Source organism: Vigna unguiculata, chromosome 7 (genome assembly GCF_004118075.2).
Source record: "Vigna unguiculata cultivar IT97K-499-35 chromosome 7, ASM411807v1, whole genome shotgun sequence".
Taxonomy (NCBI): Eukaryota; Viridiplantae; Streptophyta; class Magnoliopsida; order Fabales; family Fabaceae; genus Vigna; species Vigna unguiculata.
The window spans coordinates 28,271,596-28,289,697 of NC_040285.1; the positions used below are offsets into that span (position 1 = coordinate 28,271,596).

At 33.9% G+C, this 18,102-nt stretch overlaps 2 protein-coding genes across 3 annotated transcripts; both read right to left on the reverse strand.

The window, feature by feature from the left end:
- Nucleotides 1-777: 777 nt before the first annotated feature.
- LOC114190045 (uncharacterized protein At2g17340-like) lies at nt 778-8,035 on the reverse strand. 2 transcript variants are annotated; one of them, XM_028078800.1, is made up of 13 exons: nt 7,830-8,035; nt 7,343-7,511; nt 6,515-6,580; nt 6,221-6,287; nt 5,989-6,057; nt 5,545-5,685; nt 2,298-2,426; nt 2,133-2,219; nt 1,693-1,767; nt 1,535-1,612; nt 1,321-1,398; nt 1,165-1,227; nt 778-1,067 (listed from the first exon to the last, which is right to left on the reverse strand). In XM_028078800.1, the coding sequence occupies exons 1-13, from the start codon at nt 8,002-8,004 to the stop codon at nt 993-995; spliced, it is 1,272 nt and encodes a 423-aa protein (XP_027934601.1). In that variant the 5' UTR covers nt 8,005-8,035; the 3' UTR covers nt 778-992. The 2 variants fall into 2 exon arrangements, with proteins under 2 accessions (XP_027934601.1, XP_027934602.1); XM_028078801.1 differs by lacking the exon at nt 7,830-8,035 and adding an exon at nt 7,580-7,705.
- A 3,208-nt stretch (nt 8,036-11,243) lies between these two features.
- Nucleotides 11,244-17,771, reverse strand: LOC114191688 (AT-hook motif nuclear-localized protein 7-like). The gene is made up of 5 exons (XM_028081034.1): nt 16,991-17,771; nt 14,906-14,973; nt 14,007-14,138; nt 12,311-12,472; nt 11,244-12,010 (listed from the first exon to the last, which is right to left on the reverse strand). The coding sequence occupies exons 1-5, from the start codon at nt 17,322-17,324 to the stop codon at nt 11,708-11,710; spliced, it is 999 nt and encodes a 332-aa protein (XP_027936835.1). The 5' UTR covers nt 17,325-17,771; the 3' UTR covers nt 11,244-11,707.
- Between the last annotated feature and the right edge of the window lie 331 nt (nt 17,772-18,102).

The following is an 18,102-nucleotide window of genomic DNA, read 5'->3' on the forward strand; positions in this document are numbered from 1 at the left end:
CTTGTGAGCTGCAATGGATTTTGTATCTTCTTAACGACCTTCGGATTGAACATTCCCAACCTGCTCTATTATTCTGTGACAACCAATCAGCCATACAAATTGCATCTAACCAGGTGTTCCATGAAAGAACTAAACATATTGAAATAGATTGCCATGTGGTCAGAGAAAAGGTTCAACAAGGCATTGTCAAACTTCTTCCAGTCGATTCCAAAAATCAACATGCCGACATCTTGACAAAGGCTTTACCTCCTTCAAGTTTTCATACCCTTTGTTCCAAGCTGGGATTACTCAACATTCACTCCCAGCTTGAGGGGGGCTCTTAGAATAATAAATACGTCTCGAGAAAGAAATGTAAAATATATTACAGAGTGTTAGGTCTGTTGCAGTGCCATAACTGCTTTCTGTTATTATGTTGTTTTGTCTATATATTAGTTTCTTTTCGTATTGGTACAGTGAGACGCTTGTATCAGATATTCATTCCTCTCTAATACAATAAAGCCTATTTTTCTCTTCCTCTCCTTTTCTTCTGCACTCTGTCTTAGTCACACGTTTTCCTTCTCCAACCATGAACAAGAATGCTACTGTGGTGCCCGTCAGACCCATCAAGATTCCCAAGACTCAATAATTTTTTCTACTTATACTCCTGCTTAATCTATTATGCAATGTTAAATGATATTTAGTTCGAAAACAGCATCGTTTGGAAGCATATATAGTTGAATCTATATATAATTGAATCAACTTTTGGAGTTCAGATATAAGACAAAGTTTCACATGTCATCAAAATGAAAGTTAAATAAAATATATAAATGATAAAGACTTACCAACCTTAAAATTTTAGGTTGAAAACAATATTAAATTTCCTTGTGTTGTTGGCTCATGTTGGTAAAGATCTTCCCTAACCTCAATGCCTGACATCAATAAGCACTGACTAAATGCAAATGTAGCATTAATTATCAATTTAATCGAATAAATAATCACTCTTCATTTAAAGTCTAAACTGCATCGTATTTGATCACGCAATCATATAAACGAGACCCAAGAAATTCTGCAACTTCAGGATGTTTGACCTATAAAATAATGATATAAGAAAAAGAAACAAGATGCATCAGAATCAAAATTTTCATTTGTTAAGAAGGAAGTGAAAAGAATGATAAAATGCATCACCATAGCAATCTTGAGGGAATCACATTTAAACTGAGCATAGAGATTTGTTTCTATTCCACGACCCTGTCAAGAGAATCAAAAATTGAAGAAACTAAGAACGCAAAACTGGGGCTTAAGACTTGCTTAACAAAATATAATGAAGGAAGAGCTTCTTACCATCCCTTCTAAGATGACAAGATCTACATCGTTGGTGAGGTATGCTAGTTCCTGTGACACCCTTGTAAGGTCAATAATCTGAAATCCGTTGAACAAAACAGGAAAAGAGACATTTAATGTAATTAATAATCAACAAACATACAAGTGAAAGAAAAAATATAGGTCAATAACTATATAGAAACTAGAACTTTCCAAATACAACAAATTTTCTTACAGGCAAATCATTTCCAGAGTTGGCAACTAAAAGATTTGAAGTAGAGACACCCATGAGATATCCTTCTTCATCCTTTAACTGGAAATCAGCATGATGGAGTCAGGAAAGAGTTTTGTCATATCATAAACCGCCAGAGTTTTTGTTTTCTTTTTCCTTACCCTTGATATGATTTCAGTTAGCTCAGAGTAAGTCACATCATTGAGGGAAGGTAACTCATTAGCAGCTAATATAACCTGCATGCAAATCACATAAAATATATTGAAGCAGGCAACCGCAAGAGCTGCATGAAAAGCAAATTCAAATTCAAGCAGAACTTAAAAATGAACAGGTGCTGTTACACAAGACAGTTAAAAACGAATCACGTCATGACCAAGAATAGTTAGGCGAATCTAGTTAAAGTATTTTGATAATAATTAACAAGAATCTAGTTCCTTTAACTTCCTTATGATGCACAATAAATTTCAAGTATTTCAATACATTGATACACTTGTTCAATGATAAAGGGAGTGAACTACAACTGGCAAAACTAGCTATGGTATAAGTTTTAAACTGCCTGATCAAAAAACAGACATGAAAGAGAATAAAAATGCTGGAAAACCTGACTCCCACGCCTAAGGAGCTCCCTGGCAAATGGCAGAATACCCAAAATGATATCAGCACCTGAGTTATCAACAAATATGATCACCTGCAAATGTAAAACAATTAAAAAAAGCATTACAGTATATCATAAAACTGTCCGTTTCTATAGCCAAATCACACTTGCCTTCTTCCAGGGCTTCTTGCTCCATTTCACTTTGAAAGTCTCAAGGTCATCAAAAATCCAAGGTCGAGGGACAAGATTTTGACATGTAGATAAAAAAGACACTCCATCCTTGGCGAAAGCCTCCGCAAGCTTCAAGGAATTGAAGGAATTAAAAGGTAACCCATCAACTACAGGTAGTTAAATGATTACCCAAACTCTGTCATGATTGTAGTAAATAACAAAATCTGTCTTTTTCAATTAGGCAAATAAATTTAGAATGAAGTTAACCTATTGTTTTGTACCAAGTTGATAGAATATAGAATGGGTAAATACATTGATACAGGTAATTACCAAAAAATACTACTAACAACTAGCCAAGTTCTTTCAAATGTCAATGGACTGTATCCACACCATGTGAACTAATATTGAAGATTAACTAAACCATAGCAAACAATGGGAAAGTGGGGCAATACAGGGTTGGTACAATAAAAAAGAATAAGCAACTAAAACCATGAACAACTAGGTCAGTCCAGTTTGTTCCAAGACTAGTGGTTTTAGTAATTGACAAGTAATGAGTGAAGCTGAGTCACATTCCAAGTACAAGGCCGAGGGAGATAATTCAGTTTTGGCATGTGAGATAAGAGTCGCTGACTCATATCAGCTTGGTACAACTTAAAGCATTAGAATGAAGGTTTCTAACCAAATGGATTTAAGGCAGACAAAAGGGGAAAAGAACCAAGGAAGAAAATGCCAAGAACTGAGAACTTCCCCCCTTTCCTTCGTTCTCTCTAAACTTTATTCTTCACCTCTCAACTTCATTCAGCATAAGTCATTTCTACGTAATTATGTTAATGATATGCAAGTTTATAGCTATTTTTCCTTGAGTACTGATAAGTGTGATAATAATTTGCTTTATCATACGAATTGAACATCTTTATTTGTATTTATGGTATGAACTTTGTTCATTTCATACTGAAATCCATGGTTTAGATACTTTTCAAGAATAGAAGTGATTACTACTTATTTACCATCATCTTTTGTAGAGAAATGGGCACTTCAAGCCAAGGAAGGAGGAAGTCAATTCAGAACCTTCTTGCCCATCGACCAAGAGCCTCACTTCTCTAATCGAAATACAAAAGTTTGCACCCTTTTAAAAGCTGCCTCTTGCCCAGTGAGAGTCCACTTTCTGGAAGTGGATTAAAAAGTGAAAACGTAACGTGTTGCAGAACTTTTGAAGGGAACAAAAGATACCTTGGAGAACTGGTGCACGAGAAGAAACGCCCGACAGGGCTTCCCCCTTTAGGCTTGTCATTCTCTTGGCCAATTTTTGTACTCCAAATATCTAGGAGTAGTTAACTACCCATTTCATTGGGATTAGATGTAACAATCTCTTCTATGTGTAGTTTTTTTATTGCAATATAAATCTCTTTACACGACTCTTGTGTTCTTTCTTTATGCTTTATGTTGCATTGTTTGATTATCTATGCCTTGGGCGGTTTCTAGACGTTGGGAAATGCTTTAGAACTTAGACCTCAAGCTTGAACAACTTAGCGATATGATTCTAAACATAATTTTATCTCTTGTTCATTCTATACACTTATCCTTCATGCAAACCTTGCACATAAAGAACTAAGGAATTATTATTTTCAAATTAAGGTTTAGAAATCATCTCTAAAGAATTAAGACTAGAGACTTTTTTATGTGAAGGTTGGAGTTACGCTAGAGATATGTTGGTTAGAAAACATGCATTGAATTGAGTTCATTAAATCCAACCCCAATGAATATTTATCTTTGTTAAGTAATATAGTCTAAGGTTTGTTGTTTTGACTTTAGAATTATCTCCGCTCTTTAAATTCAAATGAACTTGCCTTTAATTCTTTAGTCCAAATGACTAAAATTTCACATTGGCTAAAACACTCGCAAATCTCTTAAGAGGTCATGCTTTGCTTACATGACCAATTGCAAAGCTGCAGAAGTTATTCCAGAGCAATTCCCATGGCATCAGAGAAAAAGAGTTCTTGCATGATGCAAAGCAAAACAACAAAACGCTGATCATTGGCAAGGTCCCCATCCAGGTATTGCATTCTCTTATCCTCCGATGCCAGCTCTTTCAAAACTATCACCTCCATGTTTGCCACCCCACCTGGGTGAGCTAGGCTTGTCCCTAGGCAATGGAACTAGTCCATCGAATTGAGTGCCAGACATCAAGTACTTAAGCAGATAGAAGGGACAATTTATGCAAGTTGTCACTTCGGGACCTTCTTACCCAACAAGATCAACGTTGAACTCGCAGGGCCATCAATGCATTCACTACGCTAGATATGAAAATTTGCACCACTTCAAAAAAAATTCACACCCGAGAGTGTGTGTTCGCCCAATGAGAGTCCACTTACTGGAAGTGGATTAACAAGAGGAAACTTAATGTGTTGTGGATCTTTTGGAGGAAATGCAAGATACTCACCTTAGAGAGCTAGTGCACGAGAGGAAACGTCTAGAAGGATTTCACACTTGAAATTCATCATTCTCTTGGCCAATTTTAGTACTCCAAATTAAGAGTAGCTAACTCTCCATTTTATAGTGGTCGGATGTAATGAATCTCTTCTATGTGTAGTTTTTCATTCCAATATAAATCTCTTTACATAACTCATGTTCTTTCTTGATGCTTTATGTTGCATTGTTTCATTATCTATGTCTTATGTTATTTCTAAACATTGGAAAATGCTTTCAAAACTTAGTCCTCAAAATTAAACAACTTAGGGATATGATTCTAGACATAATTTAATATCTCTTGGTCATTCTATACACTTATCCTTGTGCGAGAAGAACTACGGAATTAGTATTTTCACATTAAGGTTTAGAACTCATTTGTAAGAAATTATGAGAATGTTGGAGTTATGTTGGAGATGTTTTGGTTAGAAAACCTGCATTGTGTTGAGTTCATGAAATCCAACCCAAGTGAATATTTATCTTTTTTAAGTAATATAATCTAAGGTTTGGTTGTTTTGACTGTTTTAAATTTTGAATTATCCCCACCTTTAAATTAAAATGAACCAATTTCTTTAAGTCTTTAGTCCAAATTAGTAAAATTTGGCACTCACTAAACACCCACAAATCTTTTAGAAAACAATACTTGGATTTTCCAATTTTACTAGTACGATTTATATCAACTCCATATTAACTGAGCCTTTTTCAACGTTTTTGGGACTTATTATACTGAGAATCATTACTCCTGAATTGAAAAAGAATTACATACAGAAGATCAACATACCTGTGTTGCACCAAGATCAAATATATTCCCTGCAAAAATTCCTCTAACTAAATTCTCCAGGCGTTTCTCTTCATCTTCAATGGCATCATTAAGACGAACAACATTCTCAAATAGGGACATGGCATTTGCATTCTCTACATCCTGTACCATTCAATCAGAGAGAAATTACAAATCCTGAGCAAAATAAAACAACATTGTTCATTGAGAATCACAACTTACAAGACCATCCCCCCTCAATTGAAAACTGATGATGTTAAGTTTCTTCAAATAGTTGAACATAAACTTGGCCTCCACTATGAGAAGAATGCCATTAAATTTCACTATATTAAGAGAGATGTTACAGTATTTCAACCCACTATAATCAGATATAACCATGCTTGTTTTCAACATTTTAGCAGAATAGTATTAGCTTTTAGCACACAGAATCCCATTAGTTAACCCTACCTTTATTTTCTTGAAGATATCTGTGAATCCGAGTTCCCTGAGGACTTGCTCACGAATTCTGCATAGAACCTAGAACACCCATTCCCGCAAAAAAGAAAAATAAAGGAAAATGAAAACTGAAGAAATTAGATATATGCACCAAAACTGCCGCATTTTATTTTATTATTTGATAAACACAGAAGAGGTATGGCGTGTTGTTCAAACAAAATTTCTATGCAGATAAAGAACATACAAAGATATCAAGAGGCTCGCCTTGACCCGCAGGATCTTTCTTGAAATCTTCAAGTATTCTAGCATACCTTTTTGCAGAAAATGTACCAGGAAAATTAATTGCAATAAACAACTCCCGTGTTAATTTGAATTACTTGCACTAAGAAATTACGCAAATATAACAACAGGTGGATAAAACAGTATAAGCTTAATATCCTCAAGAAACGTTATTCATGTCAAATTTGGTTACTGAAAAAATATATATAGGTCCTTGTCATGCAACAAACCTCTCATAGGGAGTCAGTAAAAGACCCACCTTTGAGCAAAAGTTTCAGCTTTATCTGCAGCATCAGGAACAGAGGCATCACTCTCAGCATGCTTCCTGTACCAAATCAAAGCTAAAACATTATGTAACGAAGAAAAATTGAAATAATAGAATCCCTGCAATAATATAACAATCACACCTCACCAAACCAGGTAACGGCTACATTAATATTGCTTTCCAGCAGTTGCTTCTCTGTATACGGTAATTAATAATGAGAAGCAGCAACTACACCGCGCTAGCAAAATTAGGTTAAGAAACACTCTCAGACTTTTGGTTATTGGAATTGAAGCATGATGGATAAAACTCAAGCCCAAAGATATCAAGTTGTTGGACACACCAAAAGCCAATTATTCCAAGGATATAAAGTTGTTAGACAAGGGACCACAAATGACTTTCGTATGTGTTTAACAATTTAAAGAAAATCAGAACAACGATGTTTCAATTAGCAGATCCATTTTCACTATCGATGACTGTGATCTCACCATTAAATGTTTACCAATCACTGACCCATTACCCAGTAGATGTTTCTATTGCTTCTCAACACTACATCCTAATACCTAAGGTCCGAGAACAACGATGTTTGGGATCAGTGCACCCTTCGTACAACTAAAGGGCATGCATGCAAGATACGGATTAGTAAAACGCATTGTGAACCACAAGTAAAAGTGTTTAATTTTCTGAAAATAAAAAATCTGATCCACACCCCATTTTGATCTGTGGAATTATCTTTATTTTAAAAGATAAAGAATAAGGAACGAAGAAATTTGAGCCACACCCCATTAATTTGTTTTGTGGGAAAAAAAGAAGAAGATAACATACTTGAAGGTGGGGATAGTATTGTGGAGGAGATTAATCCAAGATAGCTCGGTGGGAGTGGGAATGTGTGGATCGTCGGAAGGGACCCTCCAAGGAATGGTGCTTGCTGTGTATTTCTCATTCACCAACAACGGCAATGGCACCAACTGCGACGTACTCCCCATGGCTTCCTCTGAAAATATCAGTCACAATTATTACTGCAAATGAGAGAGATCAACTCTGAAGACAAAGGAACTCTACCTAGTCCCACACCGATTCAAGTACAAAAACAAAAAATCACAAATACAGTATCAGAATTCACAATGTAAGTGAACTTTCGATAACACTTTTTTTTTAGTTGGTGACATTTCTTGTAACTACAACAAATATCTACGCATGGCTAAACTTTTGCTATGTTTTTTTTTTCTCTTTTTTAATTAAAAATAAGAAATGTCCTGATTTAAAAAGGAACAAAAAATTAATTATAACACTATTTTGGAGGTAGTGTTACCTAGTAATTTGGAGTGAACACAAGTTTTTGTGGATTGATGAATGGTCTTAGGCTTGGATGAGAGTGTAAGAGAAGAAGTATAGACATATAAGGATATTGATGGAGGACAGTGTGGTAGCAAGTGCAGTAGCTGAGTCTGAGTTGGTGATACAATTCCCATTGAAACTGTTGCCATGCTGCATAAAATAAAGAGCTATCATATGTTAACAAAGTATTTTTAACAAAGTTTTGAAAAACTTTTCTATTTAAGTAAAAAAAATATTATTTTATTAATTTATTTTAATTAAAAAATGAAAAGTTAATTAACTTTAATTTTATTTTTAGAAATTTTGTTAATTTTGATAAAATTTTGTTTGTCAAAAGATAATTTTCCTAAAATAAATTGTGATGCACTATATTGTAAATATCAATAAATAAAATATTATTTCATTTTTAATGTATTTTTGTGTCATTGTTTAACTTATTTTTGGTTTGGTAAAAGAAACTAAAATAATTACTTGACTTTTTCTTAACCATTAAATATATATATATATATATATATATATATATATATATATATATATATATATATATATATATATATATATAAGGGTGCTTGTTGTTTATCCTTATTCCCACTTTCTAAAGAGCCTTGGAAGACAAATTTTGTTGAATCAAAATGCAGAAGAATGGAAGGTGAGATGCAATAAATAACTAATAAAACTTTATCCAAAGAGTATGAAAAAGAAAAACAAAACTAGAGATTGAAATATTTAGGAAATTAATTTTTTTACGGAAGAATTAAAACTTTAACATTACTAGGATCTTACATAATTATCTTATTTACCAGATGTTAAACAATATTTTTATTTGATAAAAAACGAACTACAATTTAGCTTAAAGCCTTGTCTTCAAAACATACTTCTAATAGGATCAAGAAAATTATTGTGTTTTATATTGCAGTATAATAAAATAAAGAGCTAAATAAACTATGTTTATGGTGAAAATTAATTTTAATAATTAAACTGAAATATATTACTGCCGTAATCATTTTTTATTTTGTTTTGTTCAATTTTGACCACGTAAATCCGAGTTAGTTTAACTATTGTAGATTTCTTTTTGAGTTGGGATTCTGTTGCTGATAACTTTCTTGTTTGTCCTTTTAATTTGCCGAAAATTGGCGTGGAATACGACTTGTGAGATAATAAATTAATAATCAGTCAAAAGATCAATATTTTATTCCTTTTACTGGTTAAAAAATATTAATAAAATAAAGGGGTGAAGTCTCATTTGGATTGTAAAGAAAAAACAAATCAAAGCATAACAATTGACAACAATTTGATTTGGCCACAAATCGTGCTGCAAGCAAAAATAATTCGAAAAAATTTCACGGTGAGTTCACAGTTGTGTTTTCACTCATTTTCTTTAAGTATATAAAGTGAATATATGCAAGGTTTTTTATAAATGCTTTCTTAACCTTCGAAGATTTTCTAACTTAAGCGAAAAGTCAAATTAAGATGAAATAAAAATTGAAGATAGTTATCTAGAAAAAGAAAAGTTAAAGAGTGATGGTGTGGTGTGGACTTTTCATATGATGACAATGACTCAGTGAGACAAGGGAGGTAAACTAATTCCTAAATTCTCACACATTATATTCATTGTTAACGATAAGAAACTGTTTTTGTTGTTATCATCTCTATCTGCTTTGATTTCTTGCTAGAGTTAACTTCACTAAATAGCTACTTTTGTTTTCATCTCTTCAATGGTGTTATGTTTGTTTTCATTTTTCACATGAAGATACTGCATGAACACCAATAACAGACAGGATATATAAGAACATCAATTGAAACATTTTCAAGCAAACAAAACAAGACAAAACAATTTGCCAACAGCTAAAAGGAGTAGTTAGTTAGGTCCTTGGTCCTTTTCAGTGGGGAATGATCCAAATTTCCAAGATCTTCAACCACCCCAGAAAAAGGAAATCAATCTAGTATTACTTTAATCCTAATTGTCCATGATTATCAAGGGAAAAGAGGCTTATTATCCAATCAGGGTTAGGATCTAGAGATAGAAAAATGAATGCTGCATAAAAGTTTGGTGGGTGATGTCTTATGTGTAAGTTGATGACATAGAACACTGTGGTTGTGACCCTTAAAGAAAGTTGCATGTGAGGCTCTCCACTGCTACAACAGACTTTTGGTTATTAGTTTAATGCAATGAAAGTTGGACGTACAGTTGGATGAAACATCCCACGTACATTTATGCATCATCAACCCTCACACAAAAGCATATTGTACTGTGCTTTTCTGATATCATTCACCCATCAGCATTCACATCAAATTTTGCTATTAAAAATAAGGTTTTGTCCACGTTTGAATCTATCCAAACACCGCTTTAAATAGACCTTAAGGCCTAAACCTGCGTCTAACTCAAGCCAACAACAAGAACAACCACCCTCTTTTTCTCATCTGTGTTTGCCCCTCCTTACTTGGCCATGTTGGATTCTGTGATCGAGTACATCACTCTGGCAGCTTCCAGCTATGCTTTCATTTTCTGCTTCTGCAATTTGATCATAGTCGTTATCCTGGTGGACTTGAAGCCAAAGCTCAGTTTTAATCAAGGGGGTGAAGAAATCCCTCTGTCTGTGCTCACAAACACGGGCATAGAAGGAGCCAATTCCAAGTGCTTAGTCAACAAAAGCACATTATCTCCACAAGCAAGAGAACATGTCAAGGAGGAAGTGGTGGTGGACAGAGTTCAAATTGAAGGTGATGATGACTATAATTGCAACAGTACTGAGGAAGATGATGAGTTGAGGAGAAGAGTGGAAGAGTTTATAGAGAGAGTTAATGAAGGATGGAAAGCAGAACATTTTAGCTCATCAAGTTTGTTATAAGGAACTTTTGTAGTGAGAGTTTTGATCTGTCAGTTTATTTATCTAGTCCTCATTCTTCAAAAACTGTTGAAGTAAAGTTAGACCTTTGATGTTTAATACCTCCATTGAACTTTTCTGACTGAATTCCTCTTACTCTGTTTTGGATTTACCTTTCAAGAAATGTGAATTAGTGGTTTGGTAAAAAAAGTAAATATGGTAAACACTCAAACTAAGTCTGTTGTTTTATATGATAATAATGATAAATTTTATACTACCATCTAATTAGTGTCGATTATTTATCATAAGAATGTATTAAAATTAAACTCTGATGTGTATAAATTGAGTGAGCTCCATCAATAAAAGGATAAATAGAATTGTTTTATTAGGAAGCTTATTCCATAGCTAGTTTAGAGTCAGTTATATGTAGAAAGAAAGAAAGAAAATGTCATGAAAACAATGTCACGAAGCATCATGTGTGGAAAGTTCTTCTTCATGAAAACACAAACTTTGAGCTGACAGAATCCCATGCCTGATCAAATTACAGATATATGGCATAATAATTCAGATAAAATGTTCTCATTTGGCTGTTCCTTGATATAATAATTTTGAGCAAAGAATCAGAGTAGCACAAGGTAAGCCTAGGGAGGTTGATATGCAATTTCTTTCACAACAAATAATAGAGTTACAGTTCAGAAACACTCACATCCACTCACATTTTTAACATCCATGTAGAATATAAATAAGGGGGGAAATGGCACAACATATACCCTATATCTAATTGCTACACCAATGAGTAAACAATACTAAAGATACATCTGGAGAAATGACACGTGGAAACCTAACAAACAGATTTGCCAACTAACACCTAATACAAAAGAGTGAAACTTTTGAGTCAAAATCATCGCGTGACACCCATCTGACCATCAGAGTTGTGTTGTAAGTTAACTGTCAGCAGTCAGTCAAGCATGAGTGAGGGCCTACATGAGTTGACTCTGCATGATATAAAATAATTCACAGGGAATGTTTAGCATGCAGCAGCCTCAGCGTTTGATTGGCTTAGATTAGACTCCTTGTCGGGTAAAGGATCTTTATCATCAGGAGATGAGTTCCTAGAGTCTTGACCATTGTTAAAAGAAACAATATTCTCTTCTTGGAAAGCAGCAGGTGTCATAATAGGCTTTACTCCACCAAAACTGACTTTTAGTTCCTCACTAGAGATGATATTAACAGGTGAAGGGTTAACAGTTGATATATGCACATGCTCCACTCTTTGCTTCTTGTTTTTATGCTCCAACTGGTGACCAGGAAGAAAACTGCCCACAACAACCTGATCCAGAAGAAAGTGAGAAAATTGACTACATATATCACTATCATAGGCATAATTTTGTTGTTCACAGAATTTTTTTGTTTCAATACAAGAAAATCTCTCCAAAAGCATTGGTAATATAACCAATAAAACAAATTAAAACTTGCTTTACGATGATGGGAATAATTTGAACAACCAATATCTATATTGAATTAATATTATCATGTTTCCTTACAAGGTTTATAAAATCTCAGATTAACAATTCATAAGGTTCTTGAATATTTTATTAAATATCCCCCTTCTATGTAACATGAGGTCTACCTGAACTGGACCAGCGGCTACTAGTAAACCAGCAAGCCCACCCCCCATTACTCTACCATCTGGACCGGCCAAAGAGACACTCATTCCACCAGATCTGCTTCTTGTAATTCCATTCTCAGTTGGCATAAAGGAACCAGACAAGGAAAGAATTTCAAACCGTCCCTGTAAAAACAAAAGATTAAGTTTGAGTATATTTAATCAATTCACTTTGGTCATGGCTCAAACAAGATTTCAAGATACTTGCAACATCAGTTTGATATCAGTGAATAAATCACAAGGGATGAGTCATCTTTGTTGAGGAAATTACTGATTTAATCAAAAGCAATTTAAGTTTTACCCTGAGACCGCATAATTAATACCCATAACAAGTATAACATGCAAGGAGACATTAGTTTTCAAAAAGAAAAAAGAAAAAGAGGTGGTCCAAAGTGGTTTTTGAGATATGAAGAGCATGGAAACTGAAACTAATTGTGGGTTTGGTAATGAGTTAGCATGTCTAGGTGGGTTGAATAAAGTGAATGTCCGGGACACGTGGATACAAAAACAAATACTGTACGAGGGGATTCATCCACGGTCTTCAACTAACATGATGCCAACCACAACATTAATAGTGTTGAGTTATAGAAGTAAAAGCAACAATAAAAGTCATATCCCACCAGGAGAGATTAGTTACATGAATCCCGTGACACATTTGGTTCAGTTAAAAACAAACAAATAAACTTACCAAGAAATCATGAATATATAAAAACATAACAGCATCTCAAATTTAGAGTTCGTAGTTAAGAAGCAAGAACAGTTACAAATTACAATAGCAATTGTACATATGTAACTTTAAAATTAGTTAACAAAATTATCATAGCAACTGATTAGCTGAAATACAAGGGAAAATTAAACTTTTCCTAGAATCGGAAGTTGAAAACGTTTGTTTCCCATGTTTGTTTTATGCTTTAACAAATAATATATGCCCACAAAACAATGTTGTCAGGAATGCTTTTAGCTAAGTTTACCATAAAATTATTCTAATGGGGGAAGAGTGACTGTAAATTTCCCGAATTTAAAAATAAATAAAATATTAAGATTAAAAAACCATGTTACTCTTGTTAAATAATTAAGTAGTGAATGACTAAAATTGCTGGTATTACTCTTTAACTTCTTCGAAGCTTGTATAAGTATTTGTAAAAATGCTTATGGCTATCCAAACAGATTTTAGTCATTCCTAGGAATCATGATTCACAAGATTCATGATTTTCAAACCTGAAAAAACTTCTCTTGTAGCAAACACCTCATAAGTATAATGCAAATAATAACATCAGTTTCAGATAAGTTTGCACGAGAAGCTTAATCAAATAATAAAGGTTGTTATCCTTGTCCACTAGCCAAAATCAGATATAATGAAAATGCTTAACCAGCAAAACCCTGATTCTTTAATCAATTTCTGTTAAAAATTTAAAAAACAGCATTTGATGCATCCATTTGCACTTCCATCCAACTGCACAATTCTTTGTAAAGTAGAAAAGGCATTTAAAAAAATAGCATGTGATATCTAATATCAATATATTACAATGCCATATAAACAGAGCTGCATACAAAACACATGCACCAGTAACTATTAATAAGTATACTATGAAGTTGATTTCTAGTAGATAAACAAATATCTGAACTTATTGTTGTGGTGAAGACATAAGATGCAGCTCACCTCATATGTTAAAGTACCCCCACAAGAAGATGGTTGACGAAGCGTAACATTTGAAATTGTCCCAGTTGCAGAGAGAATGCATATAGCACGTGATCCTTGTTGTGAGAAGGACATGATTTTCATAGTGACATCCTGGTAAAAGACCATAACAAAATGAAAAAAACAAGTACACAGCACAAACATTAAATTAAAACATGTAGTCAGTACTTTTCATTCATAGTAATGACACTGTATACACAACCATAAATATGATCCACACAACTTAGTCATGTCACTGTGCAGATTTAAAAAAAAAAAAAGCTACTATAATAACATTGTAATGAAGTTAACATGCTTCCAATTCAATTCATAATTTATGGATAAATTGTACATTACAAACTTGTAATCTAAAGATCATTAGAAATGAAAAAAAAAATCATAACTTGTTTCATTTATTTTTACACAACTTCCAATCAAATGAAGCTCACCACCTGGCAAGAAGGGCCACTATTTATTTAAAATGTTTAGCTAACTCTCTGACAGACAATTAGCATTTAAATCAAATAATCTAATTGATATCCTAGTTCCCTACAATTAGTCCTGAGCAGAAAAATGATCACAAGAAATGTTATTGGATATTAAACGTAAAAGACAAAATATAAACACTATTAAGGAAACGAGCACTGAAAACACATACAGCATAGAAACAGATATGGAGTTTGGACAATAAACATAGAGAAAGGAACACATTACTTTTTCTGAGCTATTACATTCATTAGATAATTTTACTTTGTCTCCCTTTTCATAAAAAGAAAATTGTTTTCATGAAAAAAAAACTTAAAAATAAATGGACTTTGCATTCATACACAAATTTACTGGATTTAAACTATCTTAATAAACTTCAGTATATAGAAGAATACCTCGCCAGAATTTACTGTGAGCACATGTGGTGTGAAATTGGCACCAACTGAGTATGCTATTCCATCACCTATAAAATGCATACATGGGAAGATAAATACAAGGAGAGAGACACAAAATGAAAAAAAAAGAGAAATATATATATATATATATATATATATATATTAATATAGTTCGGGGACGTCCGTTTCTTATAGTTCAAAAAGGAAAGAAAGAAAATGCAATAATCAATACGCCATATAAAGTAATTGATAAAATCAAAGAATTAAGTTTCAAAATAACAAGAAAAATTCGGGGAATAAATTATGTTGATACACTTTAGCCAGAAATAGAAGATGCATTCAACAAGCCACATATGTCTTACCTCTACCTCTTTGTATATTAAATGGACAGAATAGTGAATCGCACACATCGAAATATACACGATAGAGACTTAGGCTATTTAATGTACCCTATTATAACACTAATTTCAGATTCATCATTACCCTTAATCAACTCTGTGCCACCGGTAAAGTCTATAAACATCCGTCTTTCTATGTGTTGTTTATGATATTTTAAGCCTCTGCTAACTATACCATAATGTAGTAGATACCAGAAGCCACACTTATCCAGTCCCCACACAAGATACCCCATAACCTGGTCCCAACCCCGGAATTCTGCTTCAACTATTAAGTCCATTATGTCATTTCTAGACCTCCTACAGAAACATCAAATGCAAAGACAGCCAAACCTATGAACCTGGGCACCAATCTTGTTCAGGGCAATTATGAATGTGGAATTAGATTCAGGATAAATGATGAAACATCGGGAAAGATATGGAAGTCATGTTGAACACCAAGCTACACACAGCACACGTATGTCTAATATCTTGAAAAACACATTTCAGTGCTCACACCTCCTTGTCAAGATAGGGAACTATATACAGCACATAGTGGTATGTTTGGGTGTCACCAGAGAAAAGAAAAATAGAATAAAATACAAAAAAAATAAGAGGAAGAGGGATTAGGCAATGATTTATTTCTTTCCCCCTTTGATTCAATGTTTAAAATCACCCAAAATTGTAAGAACATTTTATTGTGCAAAAAAAATTAATGAAGGAAAATTAATGATGATCTAACGATGATCCCATATGTCCTAACTCTCTTTCATAAAAACGTCAACACATGGGAAAGTCCGCCCCAATAACCTTCAACAATCCTCCGTCCAAATTTAGGAGACCACAGATCTCCTGCATGAACTTTGAAAATCTCTTCATTTCATTTTAATGTTATATAAATTATTACTATCAGTCTCAGAAGCCACTCTCGCATCCCTTAATTAATAAGCTCCACTTTTCAAAAATATTTCCGACCAATATTCCAATTACGAAATCCATTTTCCAATCATGCCAATATTCAACAAGGAAGTTTACAAGCTGCTAGAAACAATTATTAGAGTAGACTTTAGACCAGTTCAAGCGTGGCACATCAGCTATCAAACACTGTTGGACTCAACCTACCAAATAAGCTGGTCCCTTCATTTACTCTAACCGTTTTTCCTTGGTCAGATAATTCAATCCTCTTCCCCTCACAAAAGAAAATAAAGAGTACCATATGCTACCCTGAAACAAAAACCAACCTGACTTGTCAACCACAAAATATCCCCATCCACCTCACAATTGGTATTCAGATCTGAAAAGGAATCAGAGCTTAGGGTCCACTCACACCCCCCCACACCACCCCCTATATAACCTCTCACAAAAGCAAAAAACCAAGTCCAAAAAGTTCACTGCACGCTAAAACACAATATCAAAGTAAATAACTAACTGGTCCAAATGATTTACCCCAAAATCAAATCAATTGGAACTCCCAAAAAAACATTATGATGCTCTTCCATTAAAGAGCTAAATGACAAGGGCCAACAGGTTAGAAGGATTCACTCGTTTATTATGACTCTGATACTCGTGTATCTCAAAAAACTGCAAATGAAACAGTAAAAAACTAAAAATAAAACCTAGGCAAAAAGATTAAAAACATCAGCGGTGACTAAAGATTAAAAGACTACAATTCAAAGTCTTCAATTGAAAAGATCGAAGAACTATATAATACCTTGACCAGGGCTTTCAACCTCAAACTTGAACGATGACTTCTTGATAGATTCAACAGGCCTTCCTCTACCCCTCTTCCAAGCGGAGAACTCGCCGGTCAACGGAATCGACGATGAAATCGGCATCGGCGAAAGCGCCGTCACCGCCCCCAAAGCCACTTTCCCGTCCGGCCCGTACTTCCTCGGTCTCCCTCTCTTCTTTTTCCCCTCCGTCGACGGCGCAGGCACGACGGCCCTTGAAAAGTCCAAGTTATTCTCAATTATTCTAGGAGCAACATGGAAGCTCTCGGGGGCTTCATCACCAACCACAACACCAAAACTCTCTCTTCCCTCCATTTTTATGCAAATCAAAGAAAAACCAAGACACCTCAAAACCTTAAAACTTTACTTAAACCCTACTCATTGAAGATTCAAACTCTTCCACCCCCCAATCACCCAAAAAATCACAAAAAAAAATAAAATCAAAGGGGGTAAATGCTAACTTATTTAAGAGAAAACAGATTTGGGTACAGGGAAAATTTACAATCTCACAGAAAAGTTCAAGACACAAAAAAATTGTTGTATGAAATGGCGAAAACAAACCCAAAATCGAAATTGGAGCAGTTTGAGCTTGGCCTCCGAGAAAATCGCAGTGCTGTAAGCTCAAATCTGCACCATTGCATAGAACACAGAAAGCTTCGAAATGAACAGAAAATTTTGAGAAAAAAAAATCTAGAATTACAGAGAAAAATACAAACTCCGGTTCATAAATTCTCCGGAGTGGTATGTGAATTTAGGGTTTTCCAGGAAAAGGTGGAGTAAATAAATAAAGTTGATAAAAAAACTGGAAAATTAAATAATTGTTAAAATAAAGTAATTAAATATTGGGAATTTAATTATGAATTAATATTTTAATTATAAAATTCAAAGTATAAAATTTGGTTAAGAAATTGTTTCACGTCCGTCTTGGAAATTTAATAAAGGTGATTTAATAAATGACTGTGAATGCAGATACTTAATTTGAATGCATTAAAAAAATACGTAACATTTTTGAAAAGGAAAGAAAATGGCTTTTTTTTATATAAAACCGGCATTTATTTATTTAAAGCTTTTCTTAAAAAATAAATATTCAAAG